General features: G+C 39.8%; 1 protein-coding gene across 3 annotated transcripts in view; it reads right to left on the bottom strand.

Moving 5' to 3' along the window:
- The window catches only part of LOC139710585 (myotubularin-related protein 9-like), a 68,137-nt gene that overhangs the window by 7,904 nt on the left and 35,957 nt on the right, over nt 1-24,276 (bottom strand). For all 3 annotated transcript variants that reach the window (XM_071622511.1, XM_071622510.1, XM_071622508.1), the window contains exons 4-11: nt 16,573-16,718; nt 10,450-10,578; nt 7,782-7,938; nt 6,569-6,673; nt 5,131-5,256; nt 4,057-4,159; nt 2,505-2,643; nt 720-804 (exon numbers count right to left, since the gene is read on the bottom strand). In XM_071622511.1, the coding sequence (XP_071478612.1) occupies nt 720-804; nt 2,505-2,643; nt 4,057-4,159; nt 5,131-5,256; nt 6,569-6,673; nt 7,782-7,938; nt 10,450-10,578; nt 16,573-16,718 (990 nt within the window). The remainder of the gene's footprint in view (nt 1-719; nt 805-2,504; nt 2,644-4,056; nt 4,160-5,130; nt 5,257-6,568; nt 6,674-7,781; nt 7,939-10,449; nt 10,579-16,572; nt 16,719-24,276) is intronic.

The following is a 24,276-nucleotide window of genomic DNA, read 5'->3' as shown; positions in this document are numbered from 1 at the left end:
GTCTGTACCTTTATGTACCGCTCATGTTTCATAAGAAGGGACAGCGAAAAGTAATTACCATCATAAAGACATTATCTTCTATTGAGAGTGATGAGTCATGATGCAGTGCCACATGAATCAATTGTCTTCCTATCTGTGAGGCAGCTCCAGTTTAGCACATACTTCAAATATTTCTTAGTAGCGGCATCAAACATGGGATCAAAGGGAATAACAGCGTTGTTACTCCATGTCTTGAACCTCCTTGGTATAACACAAAGAATAAAGTCATGATTATCATATTTGAAGGAATGTGCTGACACTTCTCACTATTACATTTTCTTCCATGTCTTCACTGTGACTATCACCATCTTGGCCATGACCACTTACTCCATCGGCACACTGACTATGATCTCCCCCACTTGCACCGGGCTGGAGGCGCTTATAGGAACTGCTAAATCCACCAACATACCTGCTGCAACCTCATCCTCCATATCAATTTTGTCCTCGAGTTCACTACCTTGACAATATTCAGAGTCATCAATGTCTTCCGTGGATTCTCCCAGTATTCCCTTGCAAGAGCCTCCTCGGCTGTGTACAACATTAGGAGGTCAGATATCACTGAGAAATAAATGACGCAAACCCTTGACTTGAGGCTAAGTACAAATTAATGTAGTATTATGGGATGAACACATATACACTTTTTGTACACTGACTTCTGCCAGATTGTATGCGTAACTCACCAAATTGACTGGCATAGGCATTCTCAAACAGCATTATGAGGAACTTCTCATTGAACTCAAAGGAGCACGGGAACTGCTGAAATATCTGAAATAGAAGAGAATTGTTTAAAGTATCACGTAATATTTGGTTGTGACCTCATTAACCCATGACAGACAAGTCATAAATAAATTCGGGCAGGTGTCTATGGAAAATGAGGGTTATAGCAAAATCAGCCCGTCCTCAGCAGGTTAATTTGGGTTTGTAAATTGCTCCCTGAGTGATGAATACCACAGCATCACTCAGATGAGGAAAGAAAAAGTCTGGAAAATCTCAAGAAATATACAACAGTTATCACAGAGCAGAAGAATTGGATCGATATCAAATGTGAAGAGAAGATAAAGTGTGGCTTTATTAGCAAGCAAGAGACTGAGCAGGCTTTGTTAATGATTTATGCTGGGTTCCCGCTGTTGTGCAGTCCGCTCCGCATACCATGATTGGCCATTAGTAGCTTATCGTAGAATTTGTGTGTACATGTATGTCTATCACAATTCCTGCCATTTTTGAAGCAGTGGTCTTAATTGCAGAGTAGTCATGGTGACCTTATCAGATCTTGAGGTCAGTAATGGCAATCACATTGATCGTAGACAATTTTTGAAGCACCTAAAGCTCGTTTGTGATCAAGGCAATTGCAACCATTGAAATCTAGATCTAAAGATCTGATACAAGCTGATAAGATCACCATGACTACTCCATGATTAAGACCACAATTTCTATCGTGGTGCAAACTTTTATAGACATGAGCAAAGATTCCACGCTCAGCTACGTACTAATAACTAATCGTGGCATACGTAGCGCATAGCACAACAGTGGGAACCCAGCATAGCAAAGAAAGGATTGCTTCGATTAGACTTCAGCTAAACAGAATACAGTCAAACCTGCCATATCGGTCACCTGCTGTATATGACCACTTAACTCAATTACCCCAATAGAAAAGTCATGTTGAATACACCGTCTATAGTGGCTACCTGTCTACAATGGCCACTTTTTTTGTTTCCCTTGGGTGGCCACTACAGACAGGTTTCACTGTAAAAATGTCATACTTTGTGTCCCTACATCTGGGAGAGTTACAGGGAGATGACATTATCATCTTACTCAATTTTATATGAAACACGACACAGAGATTTTCTTCCGAACAGTACCAGTCAGTGTACTTATCTCGATTGTTCAGATTATCAAACACTTTTGTTTTGTTAATCCTTTCCAAGCCCAGTACTTTGGACAGTGTATACAACGCTATGGGGTTATCTGTGCTAATTGACACTCAAGCATGCAAGGGGTTTAAAACCAAGCAAAATCCTAGCCTTTTGTCAAGGCCCTCTTGCTGTGTGGTGAAGAGAGCCCAGCCGAGTGGGGTTGCGCGAGGGCCTTTTGAGATCTGCTTCGCATCTTTTTGTTAGCCCTTTGAATTACCGACTTTTGCTCCCCGATTTCGGGAGCAAAAGTCGACCAATCAGCGTGTCTGTCCTGCCCGAGCCCGATTTGCATACGGCAAATGCATGCCACAGACCTCCACAGGTGGCAGGCGAACAGGCCGGACACGCCGAGACGAAGGACGTGGGGAGCGCACCATTCCATTTGTCGAATGGAACCTGTTAATATGACTATTCATTAGGGTTCATGTGTCATGAATAACAATGTGTGAAGCAGATCTCAAATGGCCCTCGCGCTGTCGCACTTGGCTGGGTCTCGCTTCGCTCGCCCGTTACAGCGAGAGGGCCTTGACAAAAGGCTAGCGAGATCCCCACCTGCCACACACAGTCCAGGAAGAGGAGAAAGACCGGTCCCGCGTACTTGTTCTTGCTCTGGGAGAAGACCGACTTGGCGCACCGGCTGAGGAACGGATGGCCCGCCTGGATCCACTCCCTCTCCACCAGGGCCTCAAACCTGGACGAGGGAGGAAACACAGTGGTCTCTTCTCACATACAACTTGATAAATGAAGAGCTTTATGGCAAAATGAGCTAAGCACCATTTTTAAACATTTGAAAGTACGTCTATCGTCAGATGGAGCAAAATTAAACCTTTCCAGTGATGCCTCACTCATGACATAACAAGGAATATTCTAAAAGTTATGATTAAAAATATCCGACATTTTCTTATTATTTCCTTTGTTTTTTAGCAGCTTTTAACCACAAATATCACAACTTAACAAGAATGGAGACGGATCGTTTTGTGATAAAACTCTTCCAATACCACCCAGAGGAACCCACCCTAGTTGCCATGGCAACACAAGAGGTATCTATCACAGTCATGATGACAAAGGCAATGCAGTCTTTAGTCATTACCGGAAGCTTCATCAGTGTTGATACTGTACAACGAGTAATGTTCCCGTGCATTTTGATTTCGCAAATTTCGCGAGCGCCAACATTCGCGAAATTAAAATGCACGCAGAAGTTCTTGCCTACACAATATGCATTGGATGCCAGCGGCAATTTGCAAAAATTTCATGCTGCGAGAAAGGCCGTCAGCTCCAATTCGCGAAATTTTCATGCTGCGAATATATCGTGTTTTACAGTAATACTGCTCTTATTAAAAAAAGGCAGTAGTGTAAATGACTTCAATTCAGCTCTAAACCCATTTTGGACTTTTGTGTCCACAGGAAACATCAAATGGACAAGCATCTTGTGAAGGGGAGTTACACACTCATCAGGATTCAAACCCTATAGATGAGGAAGTGAGCTATTAACATGCATCCTAATGCACAGTAACAAGGCAAACGGCAAGCAATGTCTTGTCTGCATATCGCAATTTGTGAGTAAAGGGTTTTTCAACGTAAGTTCATTGACCTCTTGACCCTTGACCTTGTTGGACTTCAACAATGTTCAAACTTGACTGGTATCTTTAGGTGATGTACATGTACATGTGGTATGAGTGTCATGGTCATAGCTCAAAGCTACAGTATTGAAAGGTTAATATCAAGAACACACCACAATGCTTTGAATGCAGTGCCTACAAGGCAAAGTTGATTGACCTTTTGACCTTCGACCTTGTCGGACTTTTGCTCTTGTTGAACTTTTGACCTTATCGACCTTCAACCTTGTTAGACCTTACCCATATATGCTCTTGATCAGTGTTTTAGGTTATGTATGTATGTCTACATCTTCCACTACGCAGGCAAAAAAAAAAAAAAACACCTACAACAAAAACCATCAGTATAACTCTGGTGGACGGACCTTACAGCTCTAATCATCCCTGCAACCAACAGATTTATATTGTGAAAAATTTTGCATTTGCGCAACAAAAGGAGGAATTCGTCCTGGCAATGGCTAGCAATTATCCTGAGGAATGCCACAACTCACCCTCTCGTTGTCCGACAGTCTGGGTCCAGGATGACCTGGGATAAGGAGGTCACCTGCAAGCTTGCGTCGATGCCCTCTGACCCGTGAACCAGCACGGCCGAATCTACAAAACGTTTGCAGCATGCACATACAGGTCAAACTTTGAAACCAAGTACACATGAGACCGCGGAAACAAAAACACTAAATTTACTGATTTGAAGTTTTTCATCCTGCTCCGTTTTTACCATATGTCCAAAAAAAAAAATACAACAGAACACTCTGCAACAATAACTTTAAAAATAGTGCATCAATCCAAAGACAATTTCAGGTATGAAACTTACTATAAAACTTATTATCCACATCCTACAGAAAACCCCATCGAATTTGCTTCAGTGGTCAAAGAGAAAAGAGTTCTGTCCATTGTGTTACACATTAATATGCAGTTCCAAGAGCATCCAAGTGCTAAACTTGGAAGAAACAGACCCATGACATGCTTCACAATGATCCACATTTCTCTTTGATCACTTAACTAAATAAAATTGGGTTTGCTCTGCATAATTTATGTAAAATATTATATTTTTAGACCCCGAAATAGCATTCAGACAGTTCAATCATATTGAAGTTATCGATGGGGAAATCCAATTGTAATTTTTGGGGGGAGACATACTGTACATTCTGATGGTACGTACATTGTACATGTATGTAATTAAGGAAGAACAAAAAAGAACAAAGTCAGGTGAATTCTTTTACTATATTCTTGCTTGGTGAGCTCTTAAAACAAGATTGAAAATTTAGTTTGGTGACAAGTGCAATCCCCCAAACAGATAGTATTGAACTCACTCTCTCTGTCCACACAGTGTTAAAACACACACACAAACACCAGACACAAACACACACACAAACACCAGACACAAACACACACACAAACACCAGACACACTCTGACCCAAACACTGCGCCCCGAGCACCACTATCACGCAGAAACAAAGTAGTACTGAACTCAGTTTTTCTGTCCACACACTGTGATCCAAAACACACACACAAAATACACACTCTCTCAAACAATCCCAAAATACATGTACAGTATTGATCTCACTCTCTCTGTCGACACACTGTGCCACCAGGCATGCTGTGGTGAGCGTCTCCTTCACGTGGTGAAGCCAGCCACAGTTTGTCAGCCGACTGATCCACTTGTCGGAGGAACAACCAGTATCCATACAAGCTGAAAAAGAGAGAATATTTAATGTTATCAATAATCATCATTTCAACAGTATACACCTTCCCCCCCCCCCACAAAATAATGGTGCAAACAATACAAATATTACAAGTCATGAAGACACAACAGCTTCAAGCAATTCATACACAACATAGGCTAAATAGGCTAAATAAGCATACTGCAACAGTCGTTTCCAGTCCACACCTAAAATTTATTGTTTTATTCAGAGAAGACTTTCTCATACTCTGATACTACACGATAATGTGCAGAAATACTTCAGAGATTTAAGTTTGCTTGTAGTCAACCTTGTGAAATCTGCCTTTCATGAAAATTGAAAACGCTCTCATGAAATCTTTATCACGTGCTTACACTTGTATAGCAATACAAGGCGATATCCAATATTCAGTCTGTCATGAACCAAGATGCATTTCTAAAAATGTAGCCCTACTTATATTTTGACATTTGCACTATTGCACTGAATGAATGAATGAATGAATGAATGAATGAATGAATGAATGAATGAATGAATGAATGAATGAATGAATGAATGAATGAATAAATGAATGAATGAATAAATGAATGAATGAATGAATGAATGAATGAATGAATGTATGAATGAATTAATGAATTAATGAATGTGTGAATTAATTAATTAATCAATTAATTAATGTATGAATAAATGAAGGAAGGAAGGAAGGAGAGGGTACAGAAATCTGTAAGTACTGGAGGGTTAATGTCTTTATTTCCATTAGGATGAAAGGATTTTGCTTGAATCAAATATTGGTTGACGGTGATAACAATACGGACTCTATTAAGTCATTGAATCTCAGACTTTATATTTCTATGGTTTGGATCTGTGTTTCGGCATCATTAGCTATATTATTCTTTGTGAGTGTTTCATAGGGTAGACTAAAGATTCATGGGTGTCATTTGATTTTCATGTTTAACTGTTTGTTCCAAATTCAACATTTTCAAAATTTCAAAAGCCTCTTGATTGGTCAATTTATCACATATTCTTAAACTGGCAACACATTGAAGTTCATGATTTCTCTCTCTCAAATTGTCGATTTCTCTTTTCTTTCTGATTTTAAATTTTATCTGAATTCAATACAAAGTTCCATCTAGGAGTCTTTTTTTTAGAACAAGAAATGAAGCATAATTTCGGAGTTGCCAAGTACATGTTTGTGAATGAGAATAAGAGGACAATTTCTGCATCTAAATTACCCCTCGACTTGATAAAGTAATGATGGTGGGCATACATCATAATCTCAACTTCGATGAAAATGAGTGCATCTGTTGATACTCTCTCCCACCTCACCTTCCAGCAACTTTGTCAGGGATTCCTGGAGAATGCTTGGCTTATCCAGAGGTTTGTTGACTCGTCTCCACTGTGGGTAGTTCACCTCCGTTTCAAAGCCACCCCCTGTCAACACAAATTACAATGCATAACATTGGCTTTAGAATCTCTGCAGTCTGATTGGTCAATCACCATGCACTGATTTTTACTGATCCGCACTGAGCCATGCGTCCGGTAAAATCCAAACGCACGGCTCAAGCATTGTATAGTGTTTTAGGTGTACTGGACGCATGGGACAAAAAGGTTGAATTTCATGAATTTACAGGCCCATTATATAAAATGAATGATGCACAGGCCTATTTCGTGGATCGGTAAGAATTAGATACTCTAAAACCCACTCGCTGTGCTCGTGGGTTTAAACAGTTCCAAAGTTAACTCAGGTATCCAATTCTCACCGACCCACTCTGTCCTGTGCATGATTTACGTATAAAATACACCACACTTAAAATAGTCTGCATTTTCTTGAAGAAAGGCTCTTTTCATGTGACATTGGGAATTAAAGTTCAGTGCACATTTTATCTGGCTTCAATTCAAAGTAGGCAACAAAAAGTTATATTTGAATACCTATATCTAATAAGAAATAAAGACCTCTAATTGGCACACTTTTCTATGTTGTTGTTTAGGAGTGTCAGGTGATATCAACAGGCGATAAAGACAAGGGAGCTAATTTTGCCAATATTGCTCATTCTTTTGTAGAGGTCCCAATCACCTTAATAATTTATATTCAGGGACTTTGGACAGTGTGTACAACCCTATGGCCCGAATTCACGTAGGTGGTACAAATGAAACCATGGTTTAAACCATGGACAAAAACTATGGAGTGCCAAGTGTCGCACAGAATATTTCGTTACGAAATTGGTCATTTCGTCGACAAAATGACCGTTTTGTTAACTAAAGACGAAATGTTCATTTAGTTACAAAATGTTGTCATTTCGTTACAAAATAATCATTTCATCGACGAAATGACTGATTTCGTAACGAAATATTCCGTGCGACACTTGGCGCTCCATGGTTTCATTTGTACCACCTTCGTGAATTCGGGCCTATGGGTTTTTTGTGCCAATGAGCACTCAAAGCTCACAGAGGATTAATTGGAAAACATGGGCAACTACATTTGTAGAATTCACGCACAGAGAGGGCCATCTACAGAAAACACACAAACAAATGAGCAAACCTTTTGTTCTCGCTGCCATGGCTCCATTGATTGAGCGCGTGTCGATGATGTAACCCCGTTTGCCGACACTGAGGGCAGCATTCAGGAGTCTCTCGTCGTCCTTGCTCCGCTTGGTGTTGGTTCCCGTCATCGGCTGGCCGCTGCGCAGGATGACGGTCTGAGGGTTGAAAGGGAGTCACAGATTTCTAATCAGTGTAAAATGGCACGAATTGGGGCGTAGCAGAGGAAGGGAGTTCGCCTACCTATAAACTGGCACCCGTTACAACAATGGTGTGTGTGGCGGGCAGGGTGAACAAATGTTGGTTGACAGGTTGGGTTAAAGGGATGGTATAGTATTGGTGGAGATGAGGATTGGGCTTTTAACTTCATGCAAGATACCAAGAAACCACTTATGAAATAGTACAGAGTGTACCATTCTAAGAGGAATTCCAAGTTTATATGATGAAACTCCGTGTTGGAATGGCTGAAAAGTAAAACAAAGCCATCCTAATAAAAGGTGGGTCCCAGCTTTTATCAGGATTGCTCTTCTTTGGATATCTCAGCCATTTCAAAACAACTTTTTCATCAAATAAACATTTAATTCCTCTTGAAATTAAATGATCTTTCAAATTTCATATGAGGTTTCTCATTATCTCACCAAAAATGTTAGAAACATGAAGTTAGGTCTCAACCAAAACTATATGATACCTTTAAAGCATCTTTACACTGTGAGGGCTATAATTATGTTTTGCAAATAAGGTCTCGTGCAAAAAGTTTACATGAGGCTGAACTCTGCATTCATGGATCACATACATAGAATAAGAAAGAGAAATAGAATGCAATAGAATGAGAAATAAATTATACGCCATACATTTGGCGAGACTATTTTCTTTTTCGTTCTTTTTTTGCAAATCAGGACTTTTGCAAATAAAATTCACTGTCATGGAGTACAGTAACGAACAGAGAAATGTATGGCTGCAATTCCCATTTAAAACAGGGTCAGACTTGATATTTTCACATGTTGCTATTGAATTCACAAACTAGAAAAGCACTCCGAGAGCGCAGACCTCCGTTAAGCAGTTACTTTCCACTGATGATCTTGCTCTTCCATAGAGATAAGTGATTTTCACCCACTGAAAAATCGCCCTATTTCCCAATATAGAAGCCTTTGTTACGTCATAAACCCTCAGATGCGCGGCGCGCCTCTCCCCAGCAGAAACAACAGCACGCACTTTAGTGCGCGCATGCAAACCTCAAATACGAGCAGCCTGATCTCCCAAGTTCATTGACCCTACCTGCCAAAATATCAAAAATCCTTCATACTGTAATTCCCCAAAAATTCTCGGATCACTACCAAAAGTTATCCGTTTGTTACTTGTGTCATTCTCAACCTTTCCTGCAAGTTTCATCTCAATCCGTTCACTACTTTTTGAGTTATTTTGCACACAGACAAACGAATGAACGAACGAATGAACAAACGAACGAACGAACTAACTACCTACCTGTAACTAACAAACAAACCAACGGTAACGAAAACATAACCTCCCCCCTTGGCGGAGGTAATAACATCCGACTCCAAAAATTTACATTCAATAAAACCTCCTGATTATATGACATACAATGTATTGTACAGCATTATACAGTTAATCATGACAGAACTAAGAAATGAATTGACCTACATGTAGGCAATATTTGACCTCTGCATGTACAGATGAGTAGCCCACGTAAAGCTATGAATGTGATCTGAGACCCTTTTTATTTTCAGCGACTAGGGCGACTATTTGAAATAAGCACCGTCAACTTGAATAGGCAAAGTTGACTTCGCCAGTCCGTAGACCGGTAAAAATCCCTGACGGGCTGGCGACTTTTCAGGAACTGCCAAATTAACTGGCAGGTCTAATATTTAATTCAATAAATCAAATTAATTAAAATAACATTGTAGGGGTCAGAAGAGAAAAAAAGTACAGGACCAGTAATTTTTATGTTAGGATTAGTAAAAAATTGGAAGAACCGACTATCTACTGGTACAACAGGTGCAGATTGGACCAGCAGAAAAAAATAGGTGAGAGTGCAATCCTGATTTTATTATACATCAGTGTGAGTCTCTGTGCTTTTATTCATAAAACCAAGATGGGACTCTGAGTTGAAGAAAAGAAGCAGATTGTTTGACACTGATACCGTAATCTGATCTGATGTCCTCTTCATTTCTCAACCAGCTGAGGACGAGTCCCGAGTATACTTGGGCAAGTGTCTATGGGAAATGCTCGTTGTGGCAAAATCAGTCCATCTTCAATGGGTTAACCCATTGAGGACGAGTCCCGAGTATACTTGGGCAAGTGTCTACGGGAAATGCATGTTGTAGCAAAATCAGTCCATCTTCAACGGGTTTAGTTTCGTAAATCCTCCATTCACACTTCAGTTCCTCCAATCACTCGCCGCATCTACTTTCTATACATCGTTGTCATGTTCATAATATTCTCAACTTAAACTTTTCAGATTCTCAAGTTACATAATGAAACTCTTCACTTCTCTATACGTTGAAGCATACTGTAATAATCGCCTTTTTAATTCACAGCTCACCCAACCAGGATGTGCAGTGCATCAACTCTACATGGAATTACCAAGTCTGAGTGACAATCGGTTAAGTATTTTAAAGTTCTTCTATTACAGATTGTGACTTGGCTCCTACCTTTTGAGATGCGTGCATGTAGCTGAGCACAGGAAACCTGCCTCCATGCCGGAATGCCGCCGACTGAACCAGGGTGTCGTCATCGATGGACTTCGGCACTATCACCGCAGGGGGGTATGATGGGCACACCTGAGGGAGGAAAGGGAAGGGGGGGAGGGGGAGAAGGAGAGATGTGAAAATTCTTCAACGGTCATTGACTGAAAGGTCATCGACCTCACTTGAACATTCGCACCATGTGGGAAGTTTAAATGGATGTGTGTTTAACCTGAATAATTTTCTGGTTCATCAGATTCTAAACTACAGGTTGAGACAAATAAAAAAATGATCTGTATATGCCTTTGTATCACTGTGTTCTTTATCACTACGGACTTTTCGATTGCGTGGACGTGGCCGCCAGTCTTGTACAAAAGCGGCTCGAAATGGCCGCAGTCCACTCGGCACGTCCGCGGTGTTATCACACATTTCAATTTCAGTGAACGCCGTTCGTGACATACTGCTATGACGTCATGGCCCCCCCCCCATCTCATCTAGAGGGCTGGCGAATGGTTGCGCCATGCGATGACGTCATCATGTCATAAATCTCGGGTGGACGTGATATCCATCGAATACGCGTTAGCGATTCTGGCGTTGGACGTGCTGGAGAACCTTGAGCATGCGCAGTTCCTTCAAATGACGTCATTTCCTCGACGGCCACGTCCACGGGGTGAAATTGAAAAAGTCCCTAAGCTGCTGAAAGAGGTGAACGACTGCCTTGAACACTCAGGAGGCAAAGGTACAATATGTGACCCTGCACCTCAAAACAAACAAAAAGTCTCCAGACATGAATTTTTAGTTAAGACCGTATTCTGAAAGAGCAGACTTTAAGCTTTAAAATGATGTATGAATCAAATCACATGGACTCTCCTAACCTATCTAAATAGTGGAAAGAAAGCACAAACTCAGGAAAAGTGTGAACTGAGAAAAGAGGCTCTGAAGTACATTCTCTATTCAAGCGCTTAATCTTTACCAAACCGTGCTGGCTGTGCGATAAATGGGACAAAAAACAGGAAGTAAACCACCAGAGTAACAACAATGAAAAGATTATCAGATTAAACTGAAATTAAGCACGCCTCATTAACACATTCTGTCCATAATTAATCCCAACTTTCAAAGCAGTAGCCCTATCCTCTCAAAAGTTATTAGAGTTGAAAGTGAAGAGTGTGGACAAGGTTTTTCAGAAATGAAAAAGGGATTCTAAAGACACACCTAATCACACTATTCTACCAAAAATGTTCGAGATAAACTGCTAAAAAAACACACTTTCCTGCCCGTTTTATGATACCAAATCTAAGCATAATGTAAAAGAAGACCCGCTCTTTCAGAAAATATGAAAAAGTCAAGTTCGGCTAGGTTGACCCATTTCACGCAATATCAGTGTGTGCGACTTTATGTTCGTTTTGAGGTGCACGGTCACATATGTGTGGCTGGGCGAGATTCCTAATCCATAAGTTGCCTTCAACTGAGACAGTGTAGACCTGGCAATTCTGACTATACCATAAAACCAGGAATGTTCACATGCATGAAACTTTTGCAAATTTTGTGAGGAGCCAAATTTCGTGAAAGTGTTTTTCCACACAATGCATTGAATGCCAGTGGCTTTTTGTGAAAGTTTCATGCTGCAATACAGGCCGTCGGCTCTAATTCACAGCAGTTTTATGCTGCTAATGTTTCTGGTTTTACAACACTCTAGACTGGGCGAAACCTTCAAAAAGTCTTCAGAATGTTAAAGGACAAGTTCACCTTCATAGACATGTGGGTTGAGTGAATGCAGCAATATTAGTAGAACACAACAGTGAAAGTTTGAGCAAAATCGGACAATCTGTTAAAACGTTATGAATTTTTGAAGTTTCTGCTCAGTCACGGCTGGATGAAAAGACTACTATAGCTTGTGATGTCACCTGAGTACAACGATATAAAGAAAGTATAAAGAAAATTCAACATATTTCCATTTTTCTCCCATAACAAAAGTACACTTGACTTCTCTCTTTCAGAGGGCAGGGGGAATAATATTACCCTTAACATACGTCAGTAGCAAGTCGAAGAACTGTGCACTTTATTCAAAAAGAAAAATTTTGTGAAATTCTCTTTTTATTTTCTTTATAAAGTTGTACGCATGTGACATCATATACTGTAGCAGTCTTTTCTTCCAGCAGTGACTATGCAGATACTTAAAATATTCGTAACTTTTGAACGGATTGTCCAATTTTCCTCAAACTTTCACTGATGTGTTCTGCTAATATTGCTGCATTCTCTCAATCCTTATGTATATGAAGGTGGACTTGTCCTTTAAAGTTGGAACATGTATCTAGCCCATGATTTTTTGTTTCTACAAGATGATTCAAGAACATCAAAACGTAGATTCTTAAATGTGTAACTTACAAAATTTGCCATCCCGATATGTGCTCTGGACTTGTACTGTCACTGCCTGGTAATAAATGTTTAATAAGTACAATTTGTCTCCTACACTGTATATGGCGACTAGGGATGACATTTCATAGCACTTTGTATCCAGTGGAAAAGGCGCTCTACAGATCAACCATTATCATTATAGAAATTATAGCTTATAAAAATAAGCTAAAACATTTTGTTTTCTCTTTGCAATCCAGACTCATGTCTTATGATGAGTGAGGATAGATAAGTTTCTGTATTCCTTTCCCACACATGGTACCCACTGAACCCATTTTGCACAGGTTAAAAAACAGGTCACGACGATGATTTGGTTTCGCTGTGTCGACGGACAATGTGCAGTACCTGCAAGAGGATTTCATCGAGAACCTCAACAAGGTTTTCACAATGAACACACACAGAAACTGAGACTATAAACTAGTTCCACTCAAAGGCTCCACAATAGGATGCAATCCCCTTCCTCCTCATCAGACAATATAGCTTGTCAGTAAAAAAACAAACCACTCAGAAAAGCACTTGAATCACAATTTAATAGAAAACAACACTCAACCTTTCCATACATGTAAGCCCTTCATTGAACAATACATGAATCGAACAGGCTATCATATGCAACAGGTACATAAGAATGTTGAACAGCACATGGCAAAAGAGAGAATTTGTGTCACATGATGGTGCAGCATTGTGGGTGCAGTGAGGGCACGCAATACGTTAGAGATCTGTCGGTCGGTTGTGCAATTTGATCCCGAAATGATGCAAGTCGTGGGCTCAAGATAAAGTTGTATCAATCAAGTTAACTGATGTGGGTTGAGTGGCAGTTTGGGAATGCTTAAAATTTACAAAGCAAAGCAAAGCAACTCGACTGCAGTGAGCATTTAACCAGAATGACTCCACCTTCTCAAACCATCACTATTATCATTCTATCATCATCAAAATCTTTAATGGCCTTCATTTACAACCAGATGGACTGGATTAGCCTTGACCACAGGGTCAAAGGGTCAAAGTAAAAGTCTCCCCTCCTCCCCCCCCCCCCCCATTAAAAGAAAAGTCACAAAAATGGAAAAAAAAAGTGATGAATGTTTTGACATACCTATCGATATGATACAGACATAATTTTGATGCAACGCCTACACGTTGTAAATAAAAATACAAAACAGGCAGATATAAAGCAACAGTGAAAGGTGTTGTAAAATGCACACAGCAGGAAGCATGGAAGAGTTTGCTCTTTTTTTTTGCTCTGTGTTCTTTTGATACAAAGGATAATCACACTGCAGCTGTTCAGTGTGGACTCTCCAAGAACTAAAACTACACATACACAGTTGTGAGGCAAACCACACAAACACATTTATTTCCTAATCTCCCAGTCAATATCACTCTCATATCCCAACTGAAAATAGAAAAAAAAAATTGAATAAAAAGATGGATGGAGAAAGAGAGAAGGAGAGTTAGGCTATTAACAAGTCATAAAAACTTTCAGGTATAAAGCATCAAACATGCCACAATTCCATTTAATAGCAATACAAGTAAACCACAAAAGCACTCGGATAGCGCAGACCTCCGCCAAGCAGCTAATTTCTACCCATACACACATCCTGACGAAAATCTTCCTTATCCGCAATGATACATGTACAGAATCCTTTCTAGCGCCTCAAAGTTGAGTCTATGACCCCGTTTACAGTGCGGGGCTGGGCCGAGCCGCGGCCGAGCCCAGCCTCAATTGCGAGGCCGGGCCCCGCAATTTTGCCCGTTTACACAGCCGGGCTCGGCCGCGCTATTGATTCAAACCTTTCAATATTTTGTCTTAGTGGCGCTCTGCTTGTAAACAAATGCAATTTGGTATTGTCCGGTTTTCAGACCCTTTGCCAAATGAATTCCGTGGTGACAAAGTCGCCGTTCAAGCAAGGGCCTTTGCCAAAGGAAAAAATCCTTCGCAGGACAATACCACCTTAAACTATACTAGTTTTCAACGTTGAGGGGTTAATATCCTGAACAGCGAAATAGTACAGGCAGAAGGTTTGGAAGCCAGACTAAAATTGGCCGCGCATTTGGCCCAGTTTATGTTTACACTGAGAAAAGGCCGGGCTCGGCCGCGGCCGAGACCACCTCCAGAGTGAGGCCAAATGAGAGGCCAATTTTGGCCTCGCATTTGGCCTTTTGCGCGTTTACACTGAAGCGGGGCTGGGCCGAGCCGCAGCCGAGCCGCAGCCGAGCCTCGCACTGTAAATGGGTATATGTCCCTCACTTTCCTGCTGCATCTAGAGCGCGTGCTCAGTGCGCGTATGCACGCCTCAAATACGTGCAGCTTGAACTCCTTCGTCTATAGTTTAATACCCTGTTTGCCAGTGCTAAAGGATCGTTCAAAAACATCAAAAAAATTCCTGGATCTAGACAATGGTCCAGATCACTACAAAAATGTAAATCATCTGTTTCTTGTGTCACTATCAAATTTTGCTGTAGTAAGTTTCATCTAAAGCCGTTTGAGTTATTTTGCAAACAGACAGACAGACGGACGGACAGACAGACAGACAAACAAACCAATGTCAGCAAAACATAACCTCCTAGACATACACGTACAAACTACATGTATGTAATTTAAGGACAAGTTCACCTTCATAAACATAAGGATTGAGAGAATGTAGCAATATTAGTAGAACACATCATTGAAAGTTTGAGGAAAATCAGACAATCCGTTCAAAAGTTATGAATTTTTGAAGTTTTTGTACAGTACCCGCTGGATGAGAAGACTACTGCAGTGTATGAATAACTTAGATGTCACATGCGTACAACAATATAAGGAAAATATAAAGAGAATTTCACAAAATTCCATCTTTTGAAAAAAGTACACATTCCCCTGACTTGTTACCTACAAATGTTATGGGTAATATTATTCCCCCTGCCTTTAGAAAGAGGCAAGTCAAGTGCTCTTTTATTATGCGAAAAAAGTGAAAATATGTTGAATTTTCTTTTACATTTTCTTTATACTGTTGTACGCATATGACTCACAAGCTGTAGTAGTCTCCTCATCCAGCGGTTCCAACACAAAAATTTAAAAAATTCATAACTTTTGCATCGACTGTCCAATTTTTCTCAAACTTTCACTGATGTGTTCTACTAATATTGTTGCATTTTCTCAATCCATATGTTTATGAAGGTGAACTTGTCCTTTAAAGGAGACCTCCAGATGACTTTTAGACTTTTGCATCTGAACGTCACTGGGTACAGAGTTTTAGAATCTATCATGATTGGGATGGGGAATAAGCATGTTTTTCTAAATTTATTCATAACAAATCACAGTGAATGATGGTGATGGCATTGCAGCTTAACATACACTGTAGTGCATGATTGGGTGCTCAGGGAAGCAGAATAAAAGAAGAAAATATGCATAAATTCTACACAGGTGAAGTGGTACACTGTATTGTAATGAAATGACATTTACTGGAGTATGCGAGCCTCCCATAGGCCATGTCATTATCCTTGTTCAGCATATATATTTTTTTTTTCAGAGTATTGTTTTATCTGCTTTAAGGACAACAATGAATTCCCACCAGTTTAAACACGGCACAATCGATATGTGCTGTGATATGAAATTACATAAAATTATGTGATATACTCCTTTAAAACTCATGGCACTCATATTCTGCTGGAACATCCACAGTAGCCAAGAAGGATGTGGTCCCTCACCTGAAAGTTTTTGTTGACGTAGCTGATGCGCCAATCTTCGTTGGTGAGGCGCGCAAACTCGTTCTCGGGAAGGAAGGCGTGCCACCCATCCTCCAGGGTGTCAAAGGTCACACGATAGAAGAACGGGTAGGTCAGCGTCACGGGTTCTGCAAGGGAAGCAGGTGCAATGCTCATACATCATCCAGGCATGCATTGAATGCATACTGAGACTCCTTCACAGGTCATCATTTAGAAACTTTAGTGGAATGACTCCCATTATAATGAACATGGTTACAACAAAATTCCGGTTACAATGAAGTAAACATTCAGGCCACAACATTACCAGCTCTTTGTTTTTTCTTGTTTATTTGTTTGGTTGTAATGAAATTTCGATATAACAAAAGAGAACTGCCGGTCCGGAGGACTTCGTTATAACGGGAGTCCACTGTAGTGTGATTATGTTTACAATGCCTCTATCAGAATATCAATTGAAGGGATTAGTCTAGTAAACATAGTCACTGTGCAATACAAATGCATGTTGACATGTTGATTCAAGATGCCCTCAACATCACTCATTTGGCCAAATAAATATCTCAATAATATACATGTATGTGCTGTATACATATTTTGTGTTAATTTTTCTACTTTTCATCACATTATTTGGATACACACTGTTTTATAGACTACACACACCAAAAAAAAAAATGCAAACCAAGATTTTGTCAATGACATCTTCTGTCAATCATTGCTAAAATAAAAATGCTGAAATAAAAAATGTGATTAACAAAAACAAAAGACATTGGAATGCCCCTAACTTGCATGTTTATGCAGCATATTACTATAGCTGTAATATGATTAGCAAAAGACAATGCAGGGAAATACATGCAAGTTATGCTCAGTCTATGGAAAGGTGCATCCCAATGTCTTTTCTTATTCATTATCGTACTAGCAGCACCCGTGGAAATCCACGGGTCTGAGGGGTTTTATTTTTTATTCTCATAATACGATTTTGCACATTTTTATTGAAGAAATAAAAAGAAAAGTCTTCTCATTCTTTCGTTAATTGTGCTGTCTTCTAAATGACCACCCTTCCCAGAAATTTTATACTTGTAATACATTTTTGTAGTATATGCCAGGCGATCCGGTCCATTGGTAGGGATCATTCCCGCCACTACTTGCTTTTATTATAGAACTTGAGTTTCGAGGGGTTATTTGTACCCGTTGAAGTCCAACCGTTGTCCTGTTGCCCCTCACCCCTCCCCCCCCCCCTCACGCACACACACATTTCCACCTCCGCAGGGCAAAAAACAAAAACATTCAGGGAAAAATTACCAAAAACGCAAATGAGATTCACCGAAAGTTCTGCCCACAGGTTGTTCCCGTCGAAACGGGAAGATATTAACACTATGACTTTGATTACCCCCTGCTCTTGCATCCACGCGGGCACCCGCGGGAATCCACGGCTGGTCTCAAGGCCTCGGTTTGTTTTGTGTTTTTTTTTTCATGTTTCTTTTCCCCACGTTATGAGAGAAAAATAAGATATTTTCGTCTTCATAATTTTGCTCCCTCCTTTTTGTTTTTAATCACCAAAACTTGGCTTGATATATCATATTAATATAGAACTACATCTGCTTCAGATTGTACATTATCATAATTAGGTGATACGCTATCAGCGTATCACCTATTGTGATTGTCAAAATCTCTCTTTATTTCTTTTTATTCTTCTTTCTTTCTGGACAATTTTGTGTCATCAATATCTCAAGAATGACATTACGGAATAACATGACATTTTCAGGGAACATGTCTCATGACAATATCTAGCCACAATAAGGTTTTCATGACAGTAACATATCTATGACGTCGTCTAGGCGCCATTTTGTGATTTTTGGACCATGTTACATGATCGATCATAACTTCATAACTAAAGGTCATTTCTGTATCATTTTTTGTGGACATAACGTTCAGGTCACGTTCTATCTTACTTCTTTTGATGCTAATTACCTAGGACATCATTAAGTGCGCGTAAGCGCGCGTCAAAATTTTAAAAGGCTCAAAACAACTTTCCAATGGGAAATCTCGAAGTTTCAGACAATTTTATGCGTTTCAAACAATTTTGCGCGTGCGCGTCCGTCCGCGCATTTTCGCGCGCACAGCGCGTCAGCAACATGAAAATACACTTTTTTTGACAGATTTGGATTCCTGATACTTTGAGCAACAATATCCATTGATTTCTAATCGATTCCTACAAATAACAAAGCAATGCACTTGCGTCAAAGTTCAAATTTCGCGTGCGCGTCTATGTGCAAATATAGTGAAAAAACATGTCTTTGTTTATTTCGCCATAGCTCTTTAAAACGTCAGGTGACCCTATGTTTTTATTGCATATTACAAAAGCATATAAATTGGACATGACGTTTCAAGTATCATTATTTCCATAATTACATTATGACGTCATCATATCGTCATCTGAAATCAAAAAAGTGGAATTAATTTTTTTGAGGTACTGTTTCTGACATTCATTTGCTCGTATCTCTGTTGTTTAAGCTCAATATTATCCCAAATTCAGATATGTTGTACTTTGAACATTTGCCTTTCAAGTCCATGTCATGGTTTTGAAATTTGATGACGTCATCATGCTTTAAATTGTGTTTAAAGGTAAAGACGCAAAATCGGACAAGTTTACGTGTTATGTCTATGGGAGGTGATTTTTTTAGAAACCATGCATTGACTTGACAACGTTTAAGCACCTTTATCTCAGCTGATTTTGCTTCATTTCCTCTGAAACTTATTTATGTTGTAGCTGTGACAATAAGCTGCAGTAATCATGCATTTTATTCTTTGAAATCTCCTCATGAGGTTGACAATTTTGCAATTTAAAACTGAAAATGAGAATGGAATGCGGACCAAACGATTCCTGATTCATCTTTCACGTACATAAGCTTACGTTCCTCTAATTTTCTCGTCGAGACGTATGGCCGAGTGGTTAGAGGCGTCGTCTTAGAAACGTGAGGTTGCACACGTACGGGTTCGATCCTCACAAGAGCACGAAAGAAAATTATTTATTTTTTTAACTTTTTTTCTTCAATGGAGTACTACACCTTCGTCCATGTAGAAATCACGTTTGCAAGTAAACACACCTATACGCACACACTCACACAGTATACCTTTGTTTTGCGTTGGAGACTGCATTACTTCAACTGCTGCAAAATTATAGTTTTGCAGGTTGGGCTTTTCAAACTGATATAGTATACTGTAACAAAATGAAATTTGTTCATATCAATTCAGTAACACAATGTAGTCGTGGTTACTTTGTGCTGATTTATACATGTAACAAGCTATACATTGTAAAAAAGGTATTCAGTCTTCTGTATTGATGATTATTTGTCAATTAGTGGTTTTTGTGGAGTTTCAGATAGTGATAAAAAGTATGGATGATAAGTGCAGCGATAATTCCTATAGTTAGTTCAAAGCTGTATTACAGATGTTTGATACATACATTTAGCATTGTGTGTGTGTATATACGTGTGTATACAGGTTGGCCATATGACACATTCTAGACAATTACTCTTAATTGATTAGCAAACGTGATCAGCTATGGAACTGAATATGGTACTAATGTATGATGTTAATGATTCTAATTAAACTGTGACGAGTTTAAAGGGATAGCGTAACTGTGTGTAAAAATAAGGCAATTATAAGGATATTTTAGGGCAATTTGATAACCATGCCTATAATAATTTCATACAGGTACTAATGCCTGCCTCATATTCATGTGGTAGATCGTCATGTCAATAGCAAACTGACAACGTACGATGAATGTGTTACATACTGAACAACTGTCTATCAAGTCCATAACGTTCCCCATATTTTCCCGTCGAGACGTGTCGCCGAGTGGTTAAAGGCGACGTCTCAGAGACTTGAGGTTGCGGGTTCGAACCCCACAAGATCACGAAACAAAATACTTAGCTACTTTACTGTTTTTTTTCTTCAATTTTGTATTACATATTCGTCCATGTAGAAATCACATTCGTATATAAACGCACCTATACACACACACAGACACACACACACGCCATATCCCTCTTTTTTGTGTGTTGGAGACCACATTGCTTCGACTGCAGCAAAATTTTGCAGGTTGACTTTGTCAAACCGATCATAGTATGTAATGACGACGACTGAGGTGTTGTACTTTGAACAATTTTCTTTCAAGACCATGTCATTGTTTTGTAATTTGATGACGTCATTACACTGAAAATTGTGATTAAAGGCAAGGTATCAAAACCAGCCGATTATAGGTTTTATGTCTGCGGGACGTATTTTTCCCAAGTTGCCAGAAATGGCATAGCGACCTCAGTCGTTACAAGGCCGCTTTTCCGTCTAGCAATGCAATAGATGTTCACACGGCCACGTTAGTTGAGTGGGCATTGACTTTCCCCCCGTTATATCAATACATTGTTGTTGTTTTTTTGTCTTACCATTTCCGTGGATGACCCGTGGCCGAGTGGTTACAGAAACGGTTTCGCATGCACGCTCAATATAACTTCAAGGTGCCTATATCACATTCTTTTCTTTGTCGATCACAGATGACTGTCATCTGATGACCACAAGCGTATCACCTAACTCGTCCTCAATGTGACGAGTTTTCATGTCTCGTTATTCTTCTTTCTTTCTGGCACATTTTGTGTCGTGAATATCTCAACATTGACATGACGGAATAACATGACATTTTCAGTCAACATGTCTCATGACAATATCTAGCCACAATAAGGTTTTCATGACAGTAACATATCTATGACGTCATCTAGGCGCCATTTTGTGATTTTCGGACCATGTTACATGATCGAACATAACTTCATAACTAAAGGTCGTTTCTGTATCATTTTCGTTGGACATAAAGTTCAGGTCACGCTCTATCTTACTTTTTAATGCTAATTACCTAGGACATCATTACGCGCGCATTAGCGCGCGTCAAAGTTTTTAAATGCTTAAAACGACTTCCCAATGGGAAATCTCGAAGTTTCAGACAATTTTAAGCGTTCCGCGCGTAGGCGTCCGTCCGCGCATTTCCGCGCGCAGTGCGCGTAAGCAACATGAAAATGCACATTTTTTGACAGATTTGGATTCCTGATACATTAAGTAACAATATCCATTGATTTCCGATCAATTTCGACCTATAACAAAGGAATGCGCTGGCGTCAAAGTTGAAATTTCGTGTGCGCGTCTATGTGGAAATATAGCGAAAAACATGTCTTTGTTTATTTCGCCATAGCTCTTTAAAACGTCAGGTGACCCTATGTTTTTATTGCATATTACAAAAGCATATGAATTGAAAATAACGTTTCAAGTATCAATATTCCCCTAAAAACATTATGACGCCATCATATCATCATCTGAAATCAAAAAAGTGGAATTATTTTTCTTGAGGTACTGTTTCTGACATTCATTTGCTCGTATCTCTGTTGTTTAAGCTCAATATTATCCCAAATTCAGATATGTTGTACTTTGAACATTTACCTTTCAAGTCCATGTCATGCTTTTGAAATTTGATGACGTCATCATACCTTAAATTGTGACTAAAGGTAAAGATGCAAAATCAGACAAGTTTACGTGTTATGTCTATGGGAGGTGATTTTTTTTTAAACCATGCATTGACTTGACAACGTTTAAGCACCTTTATCTCAGCTGATTTTGCTTCATTTCCTCTGAAACTTAAGTATGTTGTAGCTGAGACAATAAGCTTCAGTAATCATGCATTTTATTTTTTGAAATCTCATCATCAGGTTGACAATTTTGCAGTTTAAAACTGAAAATGAGAATGGAATGTGGACAAAACGATTCCCGATTCATCTTTCACGTACATAAGTTTACGCTCCTCATATTTTCTCGCCGAGACGTATGGCCGAGTGGTTAAAGGCGACGTCTCAGAGACGTGAGGTTGCGGGTTCGAACCCCATAAGATCACGAAACAAAATACTTTGCTATTTTACTTTTTTTCTTCAATTTTGTATTACATATTCGTCCATGTAGAAATCACGTACGTATATAAACGCACCTATACACACACACAGACACACACACACACGCCATATCCCTCTTTTTTGTGTGTTGGAGACCACATTGCTTCGACTGCAGCACAATTTTGCAGGTTGACTTTGTCAAACCGATCATAGTATGTAATGACGACGACTGAGGTGTTGTACTTTGAACAATTGTCTTTCAAGACGATGTCATTGTTTTGTAATTTGATGACGTCATTACACTGAAAATTGTGACTAAAGGTAAGGTATCAAAACCAGCCGATTATAGGTTTTATGTCTGCGGGACATATTTTTCCCAAGTTGCCAGAAATGGCATAGCGACCTCAGTCGTTACAAGGCCGCTTTTCCGTCTAGCAATGCAATAGATGTTCACACGGCCACGTTGGTTGAGTGGGCATTGACTTTCCCCCTGTTATATCTATACATTGTTTTTTTTTTTTGTCTTACCATTTCCGTGGATGACCCGTGGCCGAGTGGTTACGGAAACGGTTTCGCATGTACGCTCAATATAACTTCAAGGTGCCTATATCACATTCTTTTCTTTGTCGATCACAGATGACTGTCATCTGATGACCACAAGCGTATCACCTAACTCGTCCTCAATGTGACGAGTTTTCATGTCTCGTTAATATTAGGCCTACAATTATTGCTCCTATTATTGTTAGTATTATATCATCATTATCATTATCCTTATCATTATTATTATTATTATTATTATCATCATCATTGTTATTATTTGGGGAGGGGGAGATCATAGTCATTAGGTTTAATAGGCACTCGTGGGAGTAGGTTCTCACGACCTCGTATTTTTTTTTCTTTAATATTTTTCCCATGTTATGGAAGAAAGAAGAATATATACATCACTGCATTCGTCTTCATTTGCTCCCTCTTTTTTTTTTGTCACCAAAACTTGGTTTGAGAGACCATAGAACCACACATTCTATTTCCACTTGCAATTTTAAAAATAGGCGGTCGGCAAAGCGAGGTTTTCCTCTACGTCCGCTCATCTTATGAATATGTATGATTACAGCAGCTCTGCAGTAAACGAATGGACACAGCTGCGCGTGTAATCTGATATGTAAGGGTACGATCGGCAAATATATTTAGCCGCGTCCTAAACAGTCTGCGTACAATGACACCGGACTTGAGAGCAAACGGCGAGCAAACTAAATGACGTACCTGAGCTGCATATAGTATTCTGCAGTTGTGCAAAATACAATTACGTATCAACGTTCGTTGTTTTCATTTGGGGACGCCAATAATGGCGAACTGTACGTAAATGCCCTTGTAGTCCATATCACGCACACACAGAATACATTACATACAGTACACGTAACAGGCGGAGACAAAGGTACATCACAGAACTATACACACAGTGTAGAGTGTGTAGAGTTCTGCGAGATACATTGTGTGTGTGCGTGCGCGTCCGCCGGAAGATGTCAGAGATTTCGCTGCACCATCATCTTTAGTATCCCCCAATGTCTCTGCAAGCTAAAAGATGGAAGATCGAGAAAGCAGGAGGCCAGCGCAGGTTCCGTGAATATTGAAACGCTCGGCTCTTTCGTCACGCACAAAAATGCATTATGCATGTAGCTAATTAATTTTCCTTTTTCGTCCTCGACGTCGACACGGAGGCGGAGAGGGGACGAAACCCGCGCCATTCGATGTAGGATACTCTCCTGCGGCC

The sequence above is a fragment of the Diadema antillarum genome, unplaced genomic scaffold (assembly GCF_040938485.1).
Source record: "Diadema antillarum isolate AM-2024a unplaced genomic scaffold, OU_Dant_1.0 seq00001546_RagTag, whole genome shotgun sequence".
Classification (NCBI taxonomy): Eukaryota; Metazoa; Echinodermata; class Echinoidea; order Diadematoida; family Diadematidae; genus Diadema; species Diadema antillarum.
This window is presented reverse-complemented; position numbering and strand designations above follow the sequence as displayed.